Below are 19,308 nucleotides of genomic sequence, written 5' to 3'. Positions count from 1 at the left end.
CCAGGGGCTGGCTGGGGAGGAGGCGGAAATGACGCGAGCCACGCGCTGAGCCCGCCGAGAGTTGTAGTCTAACTGGTGCGCCCAGGCGATGGTCTCGGCGGGGGGTTGGACTGCGGCTCCCGGCAGCCCCCGCGGGCGGGCGGCGGGCGGGCGCCAAGCGGAAGTGCGTGAGGAGGAGGTGGAGGCGCCTGGCTGCTGAGGAGGCCGCGGGCGGAGCGGGGTCTGGTGAGTGCGGGTAGGCCCGGCACGGCGGGGCCTGGCCCTGCCCCCCGCCACGGGGCTCTCCTCTTCCCTTCCCCTCCCTCCGCATAACGCCCGGGGCTCTCCGTGCCTGCGCCGCCCGTCCAGGCTGGGCCTCACCCCCCCTACACCCCCACAATCCCACCCCGGGCCTCGGCGCGGCGCTGCCCCTCCGGTGGCCGCCATGTGCCGGGCGCGGCTTCGCCCCGCCGACGAGGCTCGAAAGCGGCGCGGGGGCGCTCCCTGGGCCCGGCCTGAGCGGGGCCTCGTGGCTGAGCTTGGCCAGGCCTGGCGCCGCCTCCTCGCGTCTCCGTGGCCGGCTAGGGCCAGCCCGGGCCTGTTCGCAGGCTGCCCTTGTCCCGCTCCGGCCCGGCCCGCTGCTGGAGATTCCCGTCCTTCCCTTGGGCCTCGGGGCCCCTTCTGCAGTCACTCGTTTCCCGCTTCAGGCCTTCGGCCTGTCTCCGGCTCACGGGCGGCGTCCGGGGCTTCCCGCATGCTCACTGCGGTGCGGGAGGCGCTGCCTCTATTCCCAAGGGAGGCGGTCGGGGGAACCGGCCCCGCGAGGCTGTGGGGAGCGGCAGCTTGCAGGAGTAGCGCATTGCCCGGCCCGTAGTTGTGACCCCGTGAGCTGCAGTTGATCCTCCGATGGTGTGTAACCGGCACAGGCTCACGCACTGGCGCTCAGCACCCTGTGCTTCTCGGTGCAGCGGGATGGATTTGTTCAGAACCTCAGGAGATGGGGTAGAATGGGCCTTGGGGTGGAACAGAGACGCATGTGATCCTTGAATCTTCCTTTTCACCAGGCTGACAAAGGCTTGTTTCCCTAGCTCTTGTTGTTTTGGGGAGATTAATGTGTTTGAAGTTTCTATAAATACCTTTCAAAGTCTCCACAAAGGTAATTGTCACCCTAATTGCGTTCTGAATGGCTTTCTGAGCGTGTTTATGTGCCAGAAGGTGACGTGATGATTTTGGAATAAACAGTACTCCGTGCAGCAGGCTTGGGAAGTGCAGGCTTGGGAAGCACAGGCTCACTTCTGTTTGCTCAGTGTGTGAGGACTCTGTAGATACAGAGTGGGTGGTGGTGTGTGTGCAGCAGCGTTTCCTTGGCACTTGTCGGAGGTGGGGTACTCGTTTTTCAAGTATACAGCCATGTGTCTGGTGCTGTGGCATGAGAACAGGTTTGTTTATTGAAACAAACAACACACAAAGCCGTTTGGGAAGTGATGTAGGTTGTCTTATAGCTGATGGGTGGAAGGAGAAGAGCCTTTATCTGCCGCTTCTGCGGCAGCTCACCCAGAGCGCGTGTGTAAGGCTGCAGGGTCACAGCAGCAAATGGACACTCTCAGGATGCCCTTTCCTAGGAGCAGAGACAATTAAATCATCCAGTTACTCTCTGCAGAGGACTCCTGCGGTATTGCTTCCTGCTAGTGGCAATCAGATAGATCTCTCAGTGTTTATGGTAAGGCCAACGTGACGTTTTAGGTGTGTTTTTAATGTGCCTTTTGTGTCCACGCTGCCCTCAAGTGCTGTGGCTGAAGAGGAGATCTGTGCCTTGGGTTTGTATTGCATAACCTGGCTTCCATTCCTATTAAAAGATATGTTTTTGAAGCTTAGCCTCTCAGGTTGCCTTTAAGAGAGTATATTCTAGAGACAGAAGAATGAGTAGACACAGCAGTACCTTATCCTGGAGCGGTTAGTAGTTTGCCTCTGTTCTTGCTCTGGCACTTTGCTGGTGCCCAGCACAGAGTGAGGAAATGGCTGACTTTGATTGTGTGCCTAATAGTGCAGTTCCCAAGCAGTGGGTAAGAGGAAAGGCAGTTTTTGTAGAGAGGTGTCTGAAATACACCCTCCTTGTGACACAGGATTCTCTGCAGAGTCAAAGGCCTTCTGATCATGTCTCAATGATCTTTGGGTCCTGCTGTGTGGTTTTGGTTTGCATCCTCCCAAGTGTGGATTAGTTGCTCTGACTTTAACAGGAATGGGGGTGTGAAGTCAAATCTGAAGTCCTTAAGAAGCTGATGCTGCCAATTAAAAATGCTACTCCAGAGGCTGTGCCCCACCAGACAGGCCTGAGTGTCCCAAGGTGTCTTTCCAGAGCCGGTGCCTGTCACGTGTGAGACTGTGTGAGACCTGTGAACGATCCGGTCTCAGCACAGGGGGTTTGCAGGGTGCTGAACAGATGGCTGTGGCCTCACACCACTCCCCTTAAGCTGGGGCAGCTGCCTGTGGGAAGGAGGAAGGTGTAGGGCAGTGTGCCATCACCACCAAGGCTGAGTGAGGCCTTGCTGCCTCCTGGCTTGAATGTCTGCATTTTTACATCCTTTTTTATCTCGGGATCAAAAGGTTGAACCTTTTACTTGCCAGTTTACTGTAAAGAAACAACCTGGCCATGGTAAGGGAGCATCTGTAGCACAGTCCACCTGTAACCTTTTTGGGGTGCTTGCTATAAGTACATCAGGATAGTGGTGGATCTTGTTGCCCTGTAACTTGTCCGTACGGACCGTGTGTCAGATGCCTGTTGAGATCAATCCATGCCCTGGTTCTCAGTGTAGTTCTTTGCAGAAATCCCACCTGTGTTTCTGCTGGCTTATGTTCTGGTGTCTTCCTCGTTGGTTTTGTTTTTCCTTTTCCTCGCTAATTTCATGTCTTCCTGTGAGCTCCTTATCCCTGGGAAACATAGTTCGGCTCTTAGTGCTTTAAGAAAGAGGGATTTCTGGGATTTCAGCATGTCCCTTACCTTAATTTTAATTCTGCTTTGACAACAGTAAAGTTGTGTCATGTGTGTTAACTTAAACAGATATTCTGGAGGGGAATCAACTTTTTAAAAGGGTAGATAATGGCAGGACAAGGGGGATGGATTAAAGGTAAAGGAGGGAAGAGTTAGATGAGATATTAGGGGGAGGATCTTTACAGAGAGAGTGGTGAGGGGCTGGAACAGGCTGCCCAGAGAGGGGGTGGGTGCCCCATCCCTGGGGGTGTTCAAGGCCAGGTTGGATGGGGCCCTGGGCATCCTTGTGTAGCTCCAGGCCTGGAGGCTGGTGGCCCTGCCTGTGGCAGGGGGGTTGGAGCTCTGTGATCCTTGGGGTCCTTTCCAACCCAGACCAGTCTGTGATTCTGTGGTTCTGCTACTAGGGTCTTGATAACATAATTTAGCTGTCTGGTGGTTCCTCCAGTGTTTTTAATTAACCCTGAGGATGCTTTTCCCTGTGTATCTGTGGTGTTCCCTTTGTAGTTGTGTCCCTGGCTCACTAAAAGTGCTGCTTTGCCAGAAGCTTGGTTATTATTTTTAATTTTTTATTTATTTTAGCTCACTTGGCTTTGTCTTTGCAAAATGACAGTGTGCCATGTCAGAACTGTTAATTGTTTAAGCAGCTACATGGCCCATGAGCTTTTTTCCACATCTGGAAAAGTTCAGAATATACTGTGCTGTGTTAATTGGCTGCATGTGCCAGTACCTTAACGTGGGGATTGGGTTGTATGGTTCCCTCTCAATTGTGATGGTACAGAGAGTTCCTCTGTGTGGCAGGGTTCCTGCTGTATATTCAGCCATATAGTTGAGGCCATAGGCATTGGAAGAGAGAGGAAAGTGGTGTTCATTGCAAAAGCTGTTCTGGCTGCCTGGGGAACTTGTGCAAGGTCATCCTGTGAGGCTGTACAAATGGTTAGCTGTAGGCATTGGGGTTGTGCTGCCTTACCTCATGCTGAGCATCTCTTACTGTGCCTTGAGCTGACCCCCGTTCCTCTGCTGCTGGACTGTTCAGCAAACACAGCTTAGGACTGCTTTGTGGGTTTCTGTACTAGGTCCCAAGCTGAGGAGGGAGGTGTTAGATTTAGCACAAGAGCTCATCTTGTCTCTGCTGTTCTGCTGGAGTCATGCTGAGGAGGTGCCTGGGAAGAAGGTGCCATTTTGTTTCTGGATGACAGAAACATGCTGGGTTTATAGGGCTGGAGTCCCTCTTCCCATAAAGGAAAATATCCTTTCCCTCTTTGCCTGGAAATGGAGCATTAGCAGAGGCTAAAAGATGGAGGTAGTCACTGCTCTTAGGTTTGAGAAAGTTAAGGGATCCTGCTTAATTTAGCTTTCATGTCAGAGTGAAATCATCGGATTATATTTCATGCCAGCTGAGGGTTGTGTTTGTGCTGGTTCACTCCATGGCTACTGGAAGCTGTTGTGTCCATAAAAAATAATAATAATGGCACACAGATGGCACCCAGCCTTGCTGCAGGAGCTGGGTCCTTGGGGGGTAGTTTCCTACTCTTGGGAACTGCTTTTGTTGGTGCTCCTTTTTTCCTTTTCCATATGAACATACTTTGAATGTCTTTCCTGTTGTCCAAGGATGAGGCCTCTCTGCAAAGCCCTGCTCATACCCCCTCTTTTGATACAGGAGCAAATGGACTGCTCATCATTTCATCTCCAGATTTGTCATCCAGCCATTTTTAGCCTCTCATGATTTACAGTGTGAGGTAGCTGTACCAAACCCAGAAAAGCCCCTGCTGTAATGCAAGGGGTGCTGTGCTAGCCAGCGCCTGTCCTCCCCACTGCTCCCTGCATTTCACTGGTACCTCTGAGTGAGAGGAGGAAAGGAAAGCCTGGCAAGTAACCCCAGAGGTTTCTCTGCTCTTACAGCACAAAAGGTGATGCCTTGGGGGAATGTGGGGGGTGTTATGCTGAAATTGTGTTCTCAAGGGAGGGAGGCTCAGTATTAATGATGTTAATTTGTGCCTTAACAGAGGGGTGTACACATGATACTTGGTGGGGATTGTGTGCCTGTTATTTCAGGCCCTGTGTATCTGTAAATTAGGACAGTTAATTGCTCCTATAGGGCTGTGGATGAGATCGGTTTCCTCAGTTAGTGCACACACAGATAGATCCCTATCTGATTAGGTTAAATAATTTTGGCAGCCTTCTTTTTTTGTTATTAACTGGGAAACTGTGCTGGGATGAATGACTAAAATCAGAATCCTTTCTTGTGCTTGTGAAATGTGAGGATATACCAGTATCTTGATTGGCTTAAAATTGATTTTCTCTTTTTTTACTTAGGTGAGAGCTCAATTGCTTCTAATAAAGCAGTATTCAGAAACATAATTGATGGGAGACTTCTCCAAGGTATGTAAACACAGCACTGAAAACTATCTGTTTGAATAAGTTTATTCCATAGATACAAGATTTCATTGGACAAGTGTAGGGATAACTTGTCCTGATGGCTTCTGCTTACAGTAATTCCATGATTTTTTTTTCTTAAAGAATTTTTAATGTTGTACTAAGTCATGGAAATGTTTCTCCTTATTTTCCCCTGAGGTAACAAGATTCAAATTAAGGTAGAGAGAAATCAAGTGCTGGCTTGAGAATAAATATGTGAATGGTTTGGGGTTTTGCTGGTTATAAATGAAGGTTGCTTGGAGCCTGTATTTTCACAGCTTAAATGTGTGAAGAGTAGTAATCCTTTAGGACAGATTGACTTTTGGCAGTAACAGTGCTGCTTATTTCAGAAGGTACTCTGAAGAGCCCCAGTTTCAATTGTTATTTATATTACTTGCTGTTTCTTTGGAGGCATAACTTCCACGGTTTTTTAAGTGCATTTCTCCAGTGAAGGAAATACTGGTGTGTGGAGTCTGCTGGTTTTCATACTGCAGTGACCTGAGAGCCTTGAAAACTTCACTGGAGGCCATGGTTTCTTCTTCTGTTGCTGTGTGGGGAGTAGCACAATAACTTCAGTTACACCTGTCCTATGTAAATTGGACCATTTTTTGCTGCTTCTTCTCGGGGCTCTGAAACAACAGGCACAAGGACTCTCAGACCCCAAACAGTTTTAGCTAGGGTTCAGGTCACAATCCAAAAAACTGCTCAAAATAGTAGGGCTGCACTGGGAGGAAGCCACTAGTTTTGAGAGAGATCTGATTTTTCTCTGCTTGCCTATTCCCAGGTTGGGTAGCACTGGAAGCAAAAACCTGATGAAATAGGTTTTTCCATTTTCCCCTTTGTGTGTTGTGTGGTTGGGGTTTTCTTTAAATTATAGATGGTTTTCTTCCTTATTTAAGAGAAAATCCATCTGCCTGACTTTGTCACAAAAAAGTTCTAGATTTCTAATCAGCTTTTTCTTGGATTTGTTTTCTTTGAGCTCACTGCTGCTAAACTGTCTGAATAACAACATAAGACCTGTTAATCTCAAAGATATAGAAAATAGTGCTTAGCCAAGTAACAAGTGTCAGAAATAAAGTCACTGATTGGTGTTTATAGTTTATTTGGAAGGGGGTTGTTCAGCTCTGCAATCTGCAGAATCAGGCCTTTCTGGAAGAACCTGTAAATAGTCCCCCAACAATTCTACAGAACCTGCTTCTAAGGATCTGAAACAGGGGCTGGAGCTCAATATTAAACTTCTTTAGAGTTTAATTTAATCATGTGAAAACCTAAACGTGCTTGAAGGAAAATCTTAACTTTGAAAGCATATAGACTAGAGAGAAATTGGAACTGCTGCTGACAAACTAGTGTTCCTCCTGCTGTGGCAGAGTAATCTGAATTTCCCCTCTTCCCCCAAGCGTGTTTGGCAGGTATTAAAGTAGAACACACTGCTCTGGTTTTATTGTTGCTTTTGTTTCTAGCAGTGTTGTCCAGGAAAATTTTTGTTGAGGAGGTTGGTAGGTGTAGTTGTAGGCTTTATTTTAACTAGTGTCATTAATCTCCTGAAAACATATGCTGGATACTTGATATAGAAAGAGGAATTTTTCTCCTCTTTGTTACCCTAATGACTCATTTTTTTTTGCACTTTAAGTAAGTTCACAGCTGTCATTCTTCTGGACTGCTCCTCTAGTACAGGAGCTTTAGTTTGCTTCAGTGTGGTTGTCAAATTGAACTGATTTAGGAATATTATTTTCAGCTTTAATGTAGAAATTTTTGATAGTCGAACTGCTATGGTCATCATTTTGAGTTGCTCTTTAATAAAACATAGATGTGGGAGCCACAGGGGATAAGGGGGTGTCCTGTATTCATGCTGACCATGGTTGGGTTGAGGGCAGCAGGTTGGGGGGTGGTCCCTGGCTGCGTCCATCGCTGTGTGCTGCAATCCCCTGCAGCAGCCTCAACAGGTGCAAGTGCAGAGTGCTGCTTGGAACTGCAGATCTCTCCAGGGAACTAGTGCACAGCTTGAAAAATAGCCTTTTCTGGCACTTACCAGAAAAAAGGAGGCAAGGGGGAAAGCAGGAATAGCTCTTGTGTTCTTTACCAGGTCCATGTCTGATTTGACACTGGTGTCAGGCTGCTTTTACTGAGTGTATTGAGCCTGAGTGCAAGAGGAAGGACCAAGGACTAAATTTATTACAGTTCTAAGGGTGTTTTTGTATGAGCCCAGTGGCTCATGTTTGTCTTCTTTAACAAAATAATTCATATTGGAGTCACTCAGTGTTCAAGGAGCAATGTGGTGTTGGACACTGTACAACTCTTACACTGAAGCTGGATAGCTAAATTGAACCAAGATCATACTGAAATTAATTTTTAAAGGTGCTGATAGTTGTTAAGAAGTGTCAAGAAAATCCACAACAGTAATTATTTCCATCTAGTTTGTCATTGTACCTTGGCAGTTCTTACCAGTGATATTCTTACCCCAGTCTTCTGATGAATCCACAGGTGCAGTTACCTCCTTGGCTTCTCTGGGGGTCAAATGAATTAAAATGCACAGAAGCTGTGATTTTAACAGCGTTGGGAACTGGATTTTTAATTGGTTGAACAGATTTTCTGCCTCTGTTAATATCAGATTTAAGTGATTACTATTGTTTAAATTTATAAATAGCTACTGTCTTATTTTCAAAGCTTTCAAAAAGAACAGAGTGCTGACACTTTTCTTCATGTCAGCATTTTCTAATATCTTTGATATATTTGTAAAGCATTGTTTGGAATATAGGATCCATCAGCAGTAAATGATTTCTATCTTCTGGGATTTTAAAGTTGGAGATGCAGTTCCTTGTCTAGCACAAAGGCTGCCACAGTTTAAGTTGACATAAACCTTTCAGGTATCTTACCTGAATCTTAAAAAGCTCATTTTGTGGGAAACAGAACTGATTATTTTTACTATGTAGTTGCTGACTGTTTTCATATGTTTATTTTTGTAGTCATTGCTGTTGCCTTATTATTGAAAAATACACTGTGTAAGCATTATTTATTTGTTTTTAAGAATGAACTAATCTTGTTTGGGTCTTGGAGCTCAGGATTATGAGTTGTGGAGTTGGCTGAAGGAGATTTTTTTTTTGTTCCCTGATAATGAAGGCTGTTACAAAGTAGCAGTTCAGCTGTTTCTTCCCAAACCAAATGTTTGTGCTAGCAAACACTAAATGGATGACAAGATGCCCAGGCAGGAATGTTTTCACTAATGAGGTGTTGTCTTGTTTGCTCTGGGTCTTACAGTAAAATAATCCCTAACTGCTTTGTTAAATCCTGGCCAGAAAGGAACAAGTAAATTTTTGTTTTCCTTCCACAAGAACATAGACCTTTCTACAAATGCTTTTACAAACTATGTAATATTTGCAAGTTTAGTGTTTTGTAAACACCATGTAATAAATTCAAAGGAGTTTGGCACTGCCTTGTGTGATTCTAAGGTATGTGCATAAGCCATTCCACTTGTTTCCAAATGTTCTTAGTGTTCATGCTCAGTTTTAGACAGATATGAAGACAAAAACTTGCTTCTTTTGGTAGGGACGTATCTGCTGTGTTTTCTCTCTGAGCTGGTGAGTTGTGGTGCTATGGCATGTGACAGGCCTTGGTGACAGGCTTGAGATGGAGTCATACCAGTCATAACACTTGGTTAGGTGGTTTTTCTGTACAGGTTGTGGTGGCTCTGTTAGGCTATAACATCTGTGAAAGGTCTGAAATAATGATGAGAACTGCTTGAAAGACTTAAAAAAAAAAACCCAAAAAAATCAAACCAAAGTGGAGGATGGAAAGAGACAGTCATTAAAGTGATACAGGCCAGTTGGAAGTAGGAATCAAATTCCTGGAAAAAAAGAGTTGTGGCAACTAGAGATGTTCTTTATTTGACCCGTGTCTTGGCATATAGAAATGTTCTTTACAGTGTCCTGGAATATGAAACTCCTGGACTGTGACTTCTGTTGCAGCAGAGTGTGTTGAGCATGTTTCTTACTTTCCATATCTGGAAGGAAGGTTGGCTGTTCTTGCTTGTTGTGTGTTGTCTCAGTTAATATTTTTGTCATAGGGCTCTGAATACTAAACCAGTGCCCTTCTAGAAAAGGTAGCTCAGCCAGCTTTGTATCTGGGTGACACCTGTGTGCAATGGATTGGACCAAAAGCTTGTGGTAATGGTGTTTGGGTAATAGATAAAAATACAAAACATAAGAGTTTTATCACAAAACTGGGGGGAGGGAGAGGAAGGTTATGGCATTTTTAAATTTCATTTTTTTCCTGGTAGCCACTGTGAAAGGCTGGATGCTGAAGGGTCTTTTAATGCAAAAGGCAAGATTTGTCTTTTTCACAGATGTTTGGATGGATGGACATGACAACAGTAAAATAAAGGACCCCACACCACAGCCACATTATTTTATTTGGCTTTTTTCAAAGATGGGTGAGTGTGATACAGAAATCACTAAAGGAAGCCCTGGAATGCAGCCTTCCCTCTTGGGTGAGAGGAGGACGCCGTTGCATTGCAGGGAAAGTGTAATCTTCAAGTAGCTTTGAAATCTTTTCTCAGTGAAGTAAACAGAAGAAATGAATAGCTTTAAACAAGTTTATTTTATGGTTTCACACAGACTCAATAGCATTCCTGCTGTTAGATCAAGGGTTTAATAACACGGAGTCATTTATGAGGTTGTGTTTACTGTTTTATTTTCTAAAACTTACACCCTTCTCACAGTTCATGGAAGGGAACTGCAATGTAATTGTAGACCTGTCAAGAGCTCATGGTGGCCTGGTGGCACCTGTGAACACAGCAATAGGCTGATGGATGGATTTGTCAGGGAACCAATTGCATCTCTCAGTTTAGTCCTGAATCCAGTGAGAGCATACAAGTGACCTGAGAGAAGTTCCTTCAGTAGGGCTGTGTGGCTGCAATGGCAGTGATCATTACTACGTGTGCAACAGGAGATGGGATGGGAAGCAGAGGAGGTGGATGGAGGAAGGAATTAGTAGTCATAATTTTGAAAGCTTGAATAACCACTCTAGAAACTACATTCTTCATAAAACTACATGAAAGAATTCATGGTGAAGTGGCTGATGAACTTCTGCAGTGTGTGCACTCTGAAATACTTAGGATGAACGTTCTGGGTACAGCACTGGGTAGTGGCTTCAAGAAGCTCTTGTTGATCACTGGTGGCAGGAAGTACAGTGCTATGCACACAAAGATGCTTCAGTGAATTTTCTTCTCATTTCAGGTTTGCTTCCTGATTTCATAATTGACAAAGCTGAGACAGTGAGACCTGACTGCTGAAGGGTGAGAGGTGTGAACCTGCTCAAGCAGGTAAGCACACAGTAGAAAATACAGTCTTCAGAAGTGGTAAAGCATCTGTTTTTTGGGTTTGGAATATACCTTCATACCTCACTTCTACCCTGGGTATACTGCAGGTTAAGCTGTATCAGTCCTATTCTTTTTTTCACTGTTAATGTTGCTGTGTGTCAAGTGTTACTCAGGTTTTGGAGAAAAAGCTCAGCCTTGTGTCTTGGAATGTTTTGGCTTGTCTTCCAAATAGGTGGTAAATATACAGGTAAAATACAACAATTTTGTGAAATAATCTTGGAACAAGTACCTTCTTTTGGTTTTATTTTAATGACAGTGACTTTTTTTTCATTACTCTGCAGCAGAGTTGAGCTGTTCTTTTGAGTTCTGCTAGGAGACCTAAAATAGGTAAAACATTAACTTTCCTGACACTGATCCATGACAAAGGTTTGTCTTCAGAGCGAAGTCCAATGTGTTGGCTTAGTAGGAGCATTTGCTTTTCCATTGTTTTCACCTCTTTTAGGGGTATTGTGGATTGATGTGAAGATTTAGAAAGGGAGATGGTAAAGTTTCCTTCTTGAAATAGTCTCCAAATTTTAGGAAATGCTAATTTTAAGTGAGAGGCTCCATCTCAAAACCCTTCTTGTTTGTTAGTAGGGATCATAAGAAGATGTTGCAGAATTGATCTGATTAAAAATATTCTTGTAAACCAGAACATTTGTAACCTCTGTTGTGATAGTTCATCTACATTCTGAACTTAATCTATTCATTGTATTGAGAGGATGGGAACTTTTTACATGGGTCTTGTTGCTAGGACAGTATTAGTCAGACTGCACATGAGTAGAAATATCCTCAGTTGGAGACCTCTCCATTAGCTTTGGTTCTGTTTTTTTAAGTAGTGATCTCTGCAGAAAACAGTCCACAAAGGTTACTGTTAAACATCAAAGAGGGTTGACTCTGGCCTTTGTTTTCAATTGGTAGATGACTTGAGTTGCCCACAGTTCATGGTGTGGGTCCTGTTTGGATAATAGCCTTAGAAACAAGGCTTTTATTGCTTTTTCTTTGTAGATGTTAAAGATTTGCAACCATTTTGTAAAGACTAAAGTCATGTAGTTCTTGTGCAAAACTCGTTCTCTGCTGCCTTAGTCCTCTTTGTAAGAGTCTTCCCTACTGAATGGCACTGTTTGTAGTCTGTGAGGCCAAAAAATGGTATAGCAGCTCAAGAACCTCCAGCATGAAATAGCTTGTATAAATATTACTAAAACTACATGCAGAAACGATCAGCCTGTGTTGCCTGCTTTCCTTGACAAGAAGCAGGTTTGAAGAGTTCCAGGTGTATGCCTTTGAGGTCACGGTGGGAAATCTTTGATGCCAAGAAGGGGATGTAAGTAACATGGCAATATTCTCCTGTGGGAAATCAAATTCACTTCAGTTACCCATTGCTGTCAGAGACTTTCAAAACTTGAGCAGACCCTCTGCCTTTACTTTCCTTAAAATATGGAAGGAGGATTCCAAATGGTTTATTATCCAATTTTTTAGTACTGTTCAGTGCAGCTTTGGGGACTGGTTGCTTCAAACAAGACTGAACTTTACATCTTTGAGTTGGTGGTACTTGCAGCATGTGTGTCTGTGGTTTTTCATGCTTTCTGCTGAAATGTCCACATTTCTTACAGTAAGAATCTAAAAAAAAAAAAATATAATGCTTAATAATTTGCATCAACAGTGTACTTCCATCACTTCCAGTATTTACAGTACTCTTGTATTTGCAATACAAATGATTTCTTCAGAACTGGTGTGTGTTGAACTATGAGTTACATTAACCAGTGTAGTTTTACAGCAGACAGACAAGCTGCACGCTCAGGATCAGTGCTGATATTTTTTGGATGTGAGACAGCACTGTTTGCTAAGATCTGCTGGACAGCTTATAACTGGGTTTTCAGAAAAGGCAAACGAAAAAAGGACAGTTTTGGAAATTCCTAGTAGTGTTTCCAGGAGCACATCTCCACCAGATGTGTCCAGTCACGCTTGTCTCTGCTGGGAGATGAGATCTGGATCAGGCAGCAAGGATCAACCGCGTTCCTTTCAAGGTAGAGGTGGAGCTGGAGTCATGGGAAGGGAAAGGCAGTTCTGTAGCTGTAAGCAGGAAGGAAACGTGAGCTCTGGCAGAGCAGATTGTAAGTGACAAGTCTCCATAGCGCTGGGTAAACACTTCTACTGCAGTCCCTGCTCAGGATCAGGCATCTTTTGCTTTCCAGGGTTTCAAAAAGCAGCATCCCCTGTGAGCTGTGTGAGGCTGTGTGCAGGTGTGTGCTTTCAGGGCACAGCATCATGGTCACTGGAAAAATCTGAATGGTAAGTGAGCAGCCACTGCTGTTTCCCCAGTTTGCCTTTGCTTCATTAGAGGCATCTTTTTTCTTTAAAATCAGAGTAACCCTTAGGACATTTTATAAGAGCAGAATCTTTCCAAACAGTTTTTCCTTACCAGCGGAACACATTTTCTCAGTCATTAATTCTTAGAACAATAAATGTTTATCACAGTAAGCTTAAAACTGCTGTGGTTCCACAGGGGAGCTGAAATGACTCCAATAGCTTGTTTAACCCTTTGAGTGCTGATAGAGCATAGCAACTCAGTTTCTATTCTAGTTGGGGTTACCTCATATGATAGGAATGACTCAACTTTAAAAGCATTGACAAAGATAAAAAAAAACCCTCCTAAGACGAGAGCTTTTGGCACACATTGCACATGCCAAACTCATGTTTGGCTTGTAAGCACAGAGGATCAAAGTAAAACACAAAGACTCTTCAACAGCTTGAAGCGAGTGGTACTTCTAAAATCTCTTTTGGGGCCTTCTCAGGACTTGCTGAGTTAGAGCAGCTTTTACTCTGCTTGGTCTGTCAGCTCTAACCAGGTGCTTTTTCTTGGAAAATAACTTATTTCAGAAGAGACACAACAGAGAACTGTTGTGAAAGCTCTTTGAATAGTATTAATCTATTAAAACATTCCAAGCAGTGTCCAGTTCAGTGCAAATAAAGGTAACTGAACATGATTGTATGTTGAAATGTAGGTTTTTTCTTTGAGCTACAGGGTTGCCATTTAGTAGAGAGCTCTTCTGAAATTACAGTTTATGGCATATATTTGTAAGCTCCTTACAGTATGAAGCTTTAAGTGAGTTTATTGTATCAAAGCTCCTCAGGATTCAGTTGGGAGCAGCTCTCATTCTAAATGTCCATTTAGATCATTTTCCTGTATCTTCTGGATGTTCCTGTTACCATTTGTTTTTTCTGCTTTTCCAGGTTTGGTTTACTTTAGATTGTTTTAGGCAACAAGACTAGCAAATCCTGCTGTTTCAGCAGATATATTTAGTAAATTAAAAGGAAATATCACTCCTTCCCTGAAAAATAACCATGCGTAAGAGTCAACTCTGCTTCTTCAGTGGTAGTGAAGTTTTAATTTTTATCCCTGATGTGTTTGGTTTTTTCCCCCTAATAAAACAGGAAACATTAAAATACTTTTTCCCCCCCCCTACACACTTTCTAGTGTGGATTATATTAAGATACATCCATTGAATTGGTATAGCATCTTTAGTATAGTGGAAGGGAAGAACAGGGACATGTTAACAGGATTTTTTTAAAAATAAAAGCTGCCTTGCCATTTCTGGAAAGTACTAACTCATGATGAACAGCGACCCACTTTCCCAGCAGCTGCTCCTGTGACGGGTGTTGTGCTGTTCCTGAAAGCGCCCTGGCAGTAGTTGGAGTGTTTGGTAACCATATATGTAATTTGGCTTTGGAGGGGAACTGAAAGTGAAGACATTGCAAGTCAGGCTGTGGAATCTGCTTAAAATGGATGCAGCAGCAGCAGAACTCTGTTGGTTGTGTTTATATACCTAAACATCTCTGGTTTTAATCACTAGGTGAAAAAAAGAATTAAGTTTGATTAACATAGTTCCTTTTTCCTTTCTGGCTCTAATTCATTAATTTCTTTTGCAGAGAAGTTTATTGGTAACTGTGATGTAGTAACAGTTAATGCAAATTTTGTCTTTGCAGCCCTTGTGCTAACTCCCAGAGCTGTCTAGCTTTGCTTTTGTGACTCTTGTGTGTTTGGAGCTTCTATAAGTAACAGGAGAAATACTCAGTATTTTACTAACTTTGAGGAAACAAAATGTGATTTCTTGTAGAAATTCCTAGAGAATTCTGTTAAGTGGTAAATAAATGGCTTATGATGTTGGGAAGTAATGGGATGTGTTGTTTAAAGAGAGCAGGCTTCCTTTTCAGCTTTGTCAGCTACCTCTGGATTTGCAGAGTTCACATCTTGCTACCAGCTGCTCCTGTGGAATACTTGACTGTGCAAACGTCACTCAAACTAGCCCTTAGTCCAGTTTCCAGCCTGCTGCTGAAACTCCAGTTCCTGGGAATGGAAATAAAGGAGACTGGGGATTTAATCTGCGGGGCAAGAGTGGAGTCCCCTTCCCCCTCACCAAGTCAGGGCCAAAGCATGTTTCATTTAAACTGAAGAACTATACTGGAACTGACAAGGAGTCAAGAGCTGGAGCATATTTTGCAGCATGATCACATTTTAAATTGTGAGGAATTCTGTTTATGGCTGGATACAGCCATATATATAGGTCAGCTGTTGCTACAGTTGAGAACCCTACAACGGCTGGACAGAAAAGGCACTGGAGCTCTCCTGACCCATCTCTGGGGTGCTGGGTTTGCATCCACAGCCCTTCATGGATGGGAAGGACTTTGTTGGTGGCATGAAGAGGAAAGCTTGCAAGGTGCCTGTCAGAAGCCACAGAACTGCGTTGGGCATTTGACTTTTTTGGACACTAAAAGAATGATCTGACCAGCTGAAAGAAATAGAGCATCTTGAATTTTATCAAAATCTGTGCCAGCCTTCAAATGTAAACTCTAAGGCCCCACCAATTAATAGTCCTGAGTATTTTTCTTTCCTTGAGGGTAAGAGGTGATCAAAGTCCTTCATAAAATCTGGCTTGTTGATCTAAAGTTGATGTGTTAAAGAGAACAGATCAGGTAGGGTGTAACTGAAACAATTACATGGTCAAACTGTATTTCTTGAAACATCTCTTAACCTTTACCTGGATACATGTCTGAAAATAGCACAAGTAATTCACCATTATAGTTATTTTGAGTCATTTAATGTAATCTCTTCTGTCACTGTGAATATTTGGAAGGACTGAATTATTTTGGCTGCAACATAACTCCTGGCTGGACCGTGCACACTTGTAACTGATCACAGCAACTGCAGAAACAGCACAAGCAGGCAGGACACGTCCATGCAGGGCTTAACCTGAGTGCTCGTGGCAAATAGGGTTATATTCCTGTATCTTGGATTATTGTTTGTGATTTACTGCTGAAAATTTAGAGAAGACTTGGGAGGGTGGGGTTTTCTGTGGGGTTTTTTGATGGTAAGCCTTTTATTTCTGGCTGTATTGATAGAGATGTGACTTGAAATGGTTTGTCCCTTTCAAGCTATTCTTGCTTAAGCCAGCAGCACAGCCTCTGCCTCTTCCTGGGTTTTGCATTAACTTGATGCTTTCAACTGTAGCACTCAAATTTGTAATTACTTTGGGTTGAAAGCCTTTTATTCTTTTTGCAGATTTCCTTCTTAGGCTGAAATAAGCTTTCTATTCTGAGCCCAACACCGTTCAGCTGGTATTAGGCAGCCACTTCAAACATTTGTATTGCCAGTCTTATCAAGCTTCATGTCACTCTGTAGTTTCTCAGGCTGCCAGTGGTGACTGTTCTCTCCAATCTGGCAGATGACTTCATTTTACAAACACTTTTATTTCCCTGTTCCCTTCAGGTACAGTTTACAGGTGCTTGCAAAGATGTCTAAAACTAACAAATCCAAGTCTGGATCCCGGTCTTCCCGGTCGAGGTCTGGATCAAGGTCCCGCTCCCGTTCCTTCTCCAAGTCCCGCTCCCGTTCTCGCTCTGTCTCACGCTCAAGGAAACGCAGACTTAGGTAAGCACATGCAGCTCTGAAGCCAAAGGGTGTGATGTTTTCCCCTCTCTCCTGTGCAGATGGTTTCTCACTTAGCTCTTTCCCAAGGAAAGACTTTGATTAGATTCTAGGACAGATAAGTGTCCTATGTCTTAGGCTGTTTCCTGCTAACCTGAGTTGTTTTGAAGTGGTTTTAATGAGCTAGGAGAATTAATTGTAACTGTTTCTCAGTCAGGATACTTCAGAGCCCTTAGCCTGGTCTCTGTGGCATGTAATTTTACTTTTCTGTGCAGGTCTTTCTTCCCCCTAATACGAAAGCGAACAGATACTCTAATGAGCAGTGAAGTCAGAAGGTGGTTTTGTAACTGTAGCTCACTTTGTTAGGGATACGAGGCCACAGTGAAGCTGTTGCAGCCGTTTTATAGCAGGCCCTTGGAGCAGACCTTTGTAGTTTGTTTTTCCTCAAAGTTATTAATAGAAACCTGTGTCAAAATGCATGTGCGTTTGTTTCCCCCCCTCTCCCCATGTTCTTCTGCAGTTCTAATTGCTGCTGTATGTAATGGGATAGCCAATTGTGCTTTCCCTAATGATGCATTACACGCAGTCTGAGAGATCCAGTTTCCTATATGAAAGGTACTCGTGGTTAAAGGTGGGGTTTGAAATTGCCAGAGCAGGACAACGTGCAGAAACATCACTGCTTTGTATCCTGCCCTGAGATTCTTTTGTAAGATTGGAAGTGCCTTTGATCAGACATTTGCTTCACTGCTGTGAGAGTTTAAGTGTGTGTTCCCTAGAGCTGGGAAGAGGAGTTGGGAAGGTCCTTAACAAAACATGCTCCTTTGTTTTGTTAAACAGCTTTGGCTTTTTTTAAGCTTTTGATTTAATTGATCCCAGACTCAAGGGGCCTTTGCAGACACTGTCTGCTCTTCATCTCTTCCTAAAAGTGGATTCAAGCAAGTTTGAATGTCAGTTTAAGATAGTGCCATGAAAGGTATGGGCAACTTCTGTTGTTGCTTCCCTGCCCCTCCCCTCAACATACAGGGGTCAGTATGGGTGGGAGAAGCTAATTTCCCTGCAGATAACTTTGAGAAATTATTTATATATATAATAGCTGTTTCTTCTCCCCTTAATTGCTTCTGATTGGGGCGGTTAAAGGCTCAGTTCTTCCCTGGATATCAGGGTATCTGTTTTCTTCCTTTTCTTTTGGCTAAGCATTTTGAATCTGGCAAAGACATTCCAGTTGGACTGGGTATAACGATGTTCAGCTGCTTTTTTGACTAATGTTAAATTAATAACATATATTCTGAAAATCATTAGGTTGTAAACATGCAACTGTTAACAATTAAAAGAGATTTTTAAAATGTGGAGCCTCTAATAAATGTACAGCTGGCTAGAGAACAACATGACAAAACTAAGTTAGAGGCGGAGACTTGAGTCAAATCGAGTTCTTTGCAGAAGGAAGCTGGAATGCTGGAAGATACGTGGTCATTTGGGAATATCTGCCTAGCTGTGGAGGAACTTTGTCAGCTGAAAACAAAGGCACCCTGTGCAAACATGATCGTTTCTTCTGTGCTGCCGCTCAGTCTACTTGTGCTTTGTAAATAACTCCTTTTTTTTTCTTCTTCTTCAAAAAAGAATCAAAATGGAGGGGGTTAGTGCAGACAAGCCATCTGGTATGGTGTTAGGATGTTCTCTGAGGTAGGTCTCGTGTGGTATCTTGGCATGGAAATACCCATCATTATGTATTTCAGCGTGTACCGCAGAAGTGGTTGTGTTGCCACGTTGCAGCCCAGTGTTTCTTGCTTTCTTTATGACTTTATATTTCTTTTTTTTTTTCTACCTGTTGTAAAATGGTAGGTTCTTTAGAACTGGAGCAGTGTGCATTAGCTGGCCAGCTACAGGGACTGAGAGAGTTGGGAGAATTACTACTTGTGTAGGTTCTTTTGCATAGTATTTGCTGTGTTTTTCTAAAAGGATTTCTTGTAAATAGTCTCTGCAGCTTTCAGGGTGAAATTTTCTGCTGCAAGCCTCTCTCAAATGATAGAAAGGATTTTGGAAGTGTACAACAGGTCTCTTGCTGGTAATTGATCACATATGCAGAGTTGTCTGTACACAGGAGTGTATTTGTTCTTCGTGCCTTTGAGGAGGGCTCCTTACATCTGGTTCTTGCTGTCTGCCTCTCTGCTTTTCCTTCTCGTTGTCACAGGCTTTGGTTGTTTGAAGGATGAAGCAAGTGTTAGAATGATCATCATAAAGCTGTTTGCTGTCAGTGCCTATAGTATGATGTTGTGGTTTAACTCAGCAGGTAGATAAAACAACTGCACAGTGGGACAGGGGAGAGAATTAAAGAGAGAGGTAAAACTTGGCAGTTGAGATAAAGACAGTTTAATAGGACAGAAAAGGGAGGAAATCATAACAATAGAAACCAATAATAATATAATAATGCAAACCAAGTGATGCACAGTTGCTTGCTATCCAGAACTCTGCTAGCTCCCCAACAGCCTCCTGCCAACCCCTCAGTTGTATATGGAGCATGGTGCTACATGCTGTGCAATAGCCCTTTGAGCAGTTGGGGTCAGCAGCCCTGGCTGTGCCCCCTCCCAGTTCTCATTGGCAGGCCAGTATGAGGAGCAGAACAGTCTTGGACTTGGTGTAAGCACCACAAGC

At 43.5% G+C, this 19,308-nt stretch overlaps 1 protein-coding gene across 2 annotated transcripts in view; it reads left to right on the top strand.

Annotated features, from left to right (window-relative positions):
* Positions 1–195: 195 nt before the first annotated feature.
* The window catches only part of THRAP3 (thyroid hormone receptor associated protein 3), a 31,644-nt gene continuing 12,531 nt past the window's right edge, over positions 196–19,308 (top strand). For both annotated transcript variants that reach the window (XM_084274228.1, XM_084274227.1), the window contains exons 1-4: positions 196–225; positions 5,282–5,347; positions 10,612–10,697; positions 16,501–16,662. In XM_084274228.1, coding sequence (XP_084130354.1) covers positions 16,526–16,662 — 137 coding nt within the window. In that variant the 5' untranslated portion in view covers positions 196–225; positions 5,282–5,347; positions 10,612–10,697; positions 16,501–16,525. The remainder of the gene's footprint in view (positions 226–5,281; positions 5,348–10,611; positions 10,698–16,500; positions 16,663–19,308) is intronic.

This window comes from Gallinula chloropus, assembly GCF_964237585.1.
Source record: "Gallinula chloropus genome assembly, chromosome: 22".
NCBI classification, from domain to species: Eukaryota; Metazoa; Chordata; class Aves; order Gruiformes; family Rallidae; genus Gallinula; species Gallinula chloropus.
This window is presented reverse-complemented; position numbering and strand designations above follow the sequence as displayed.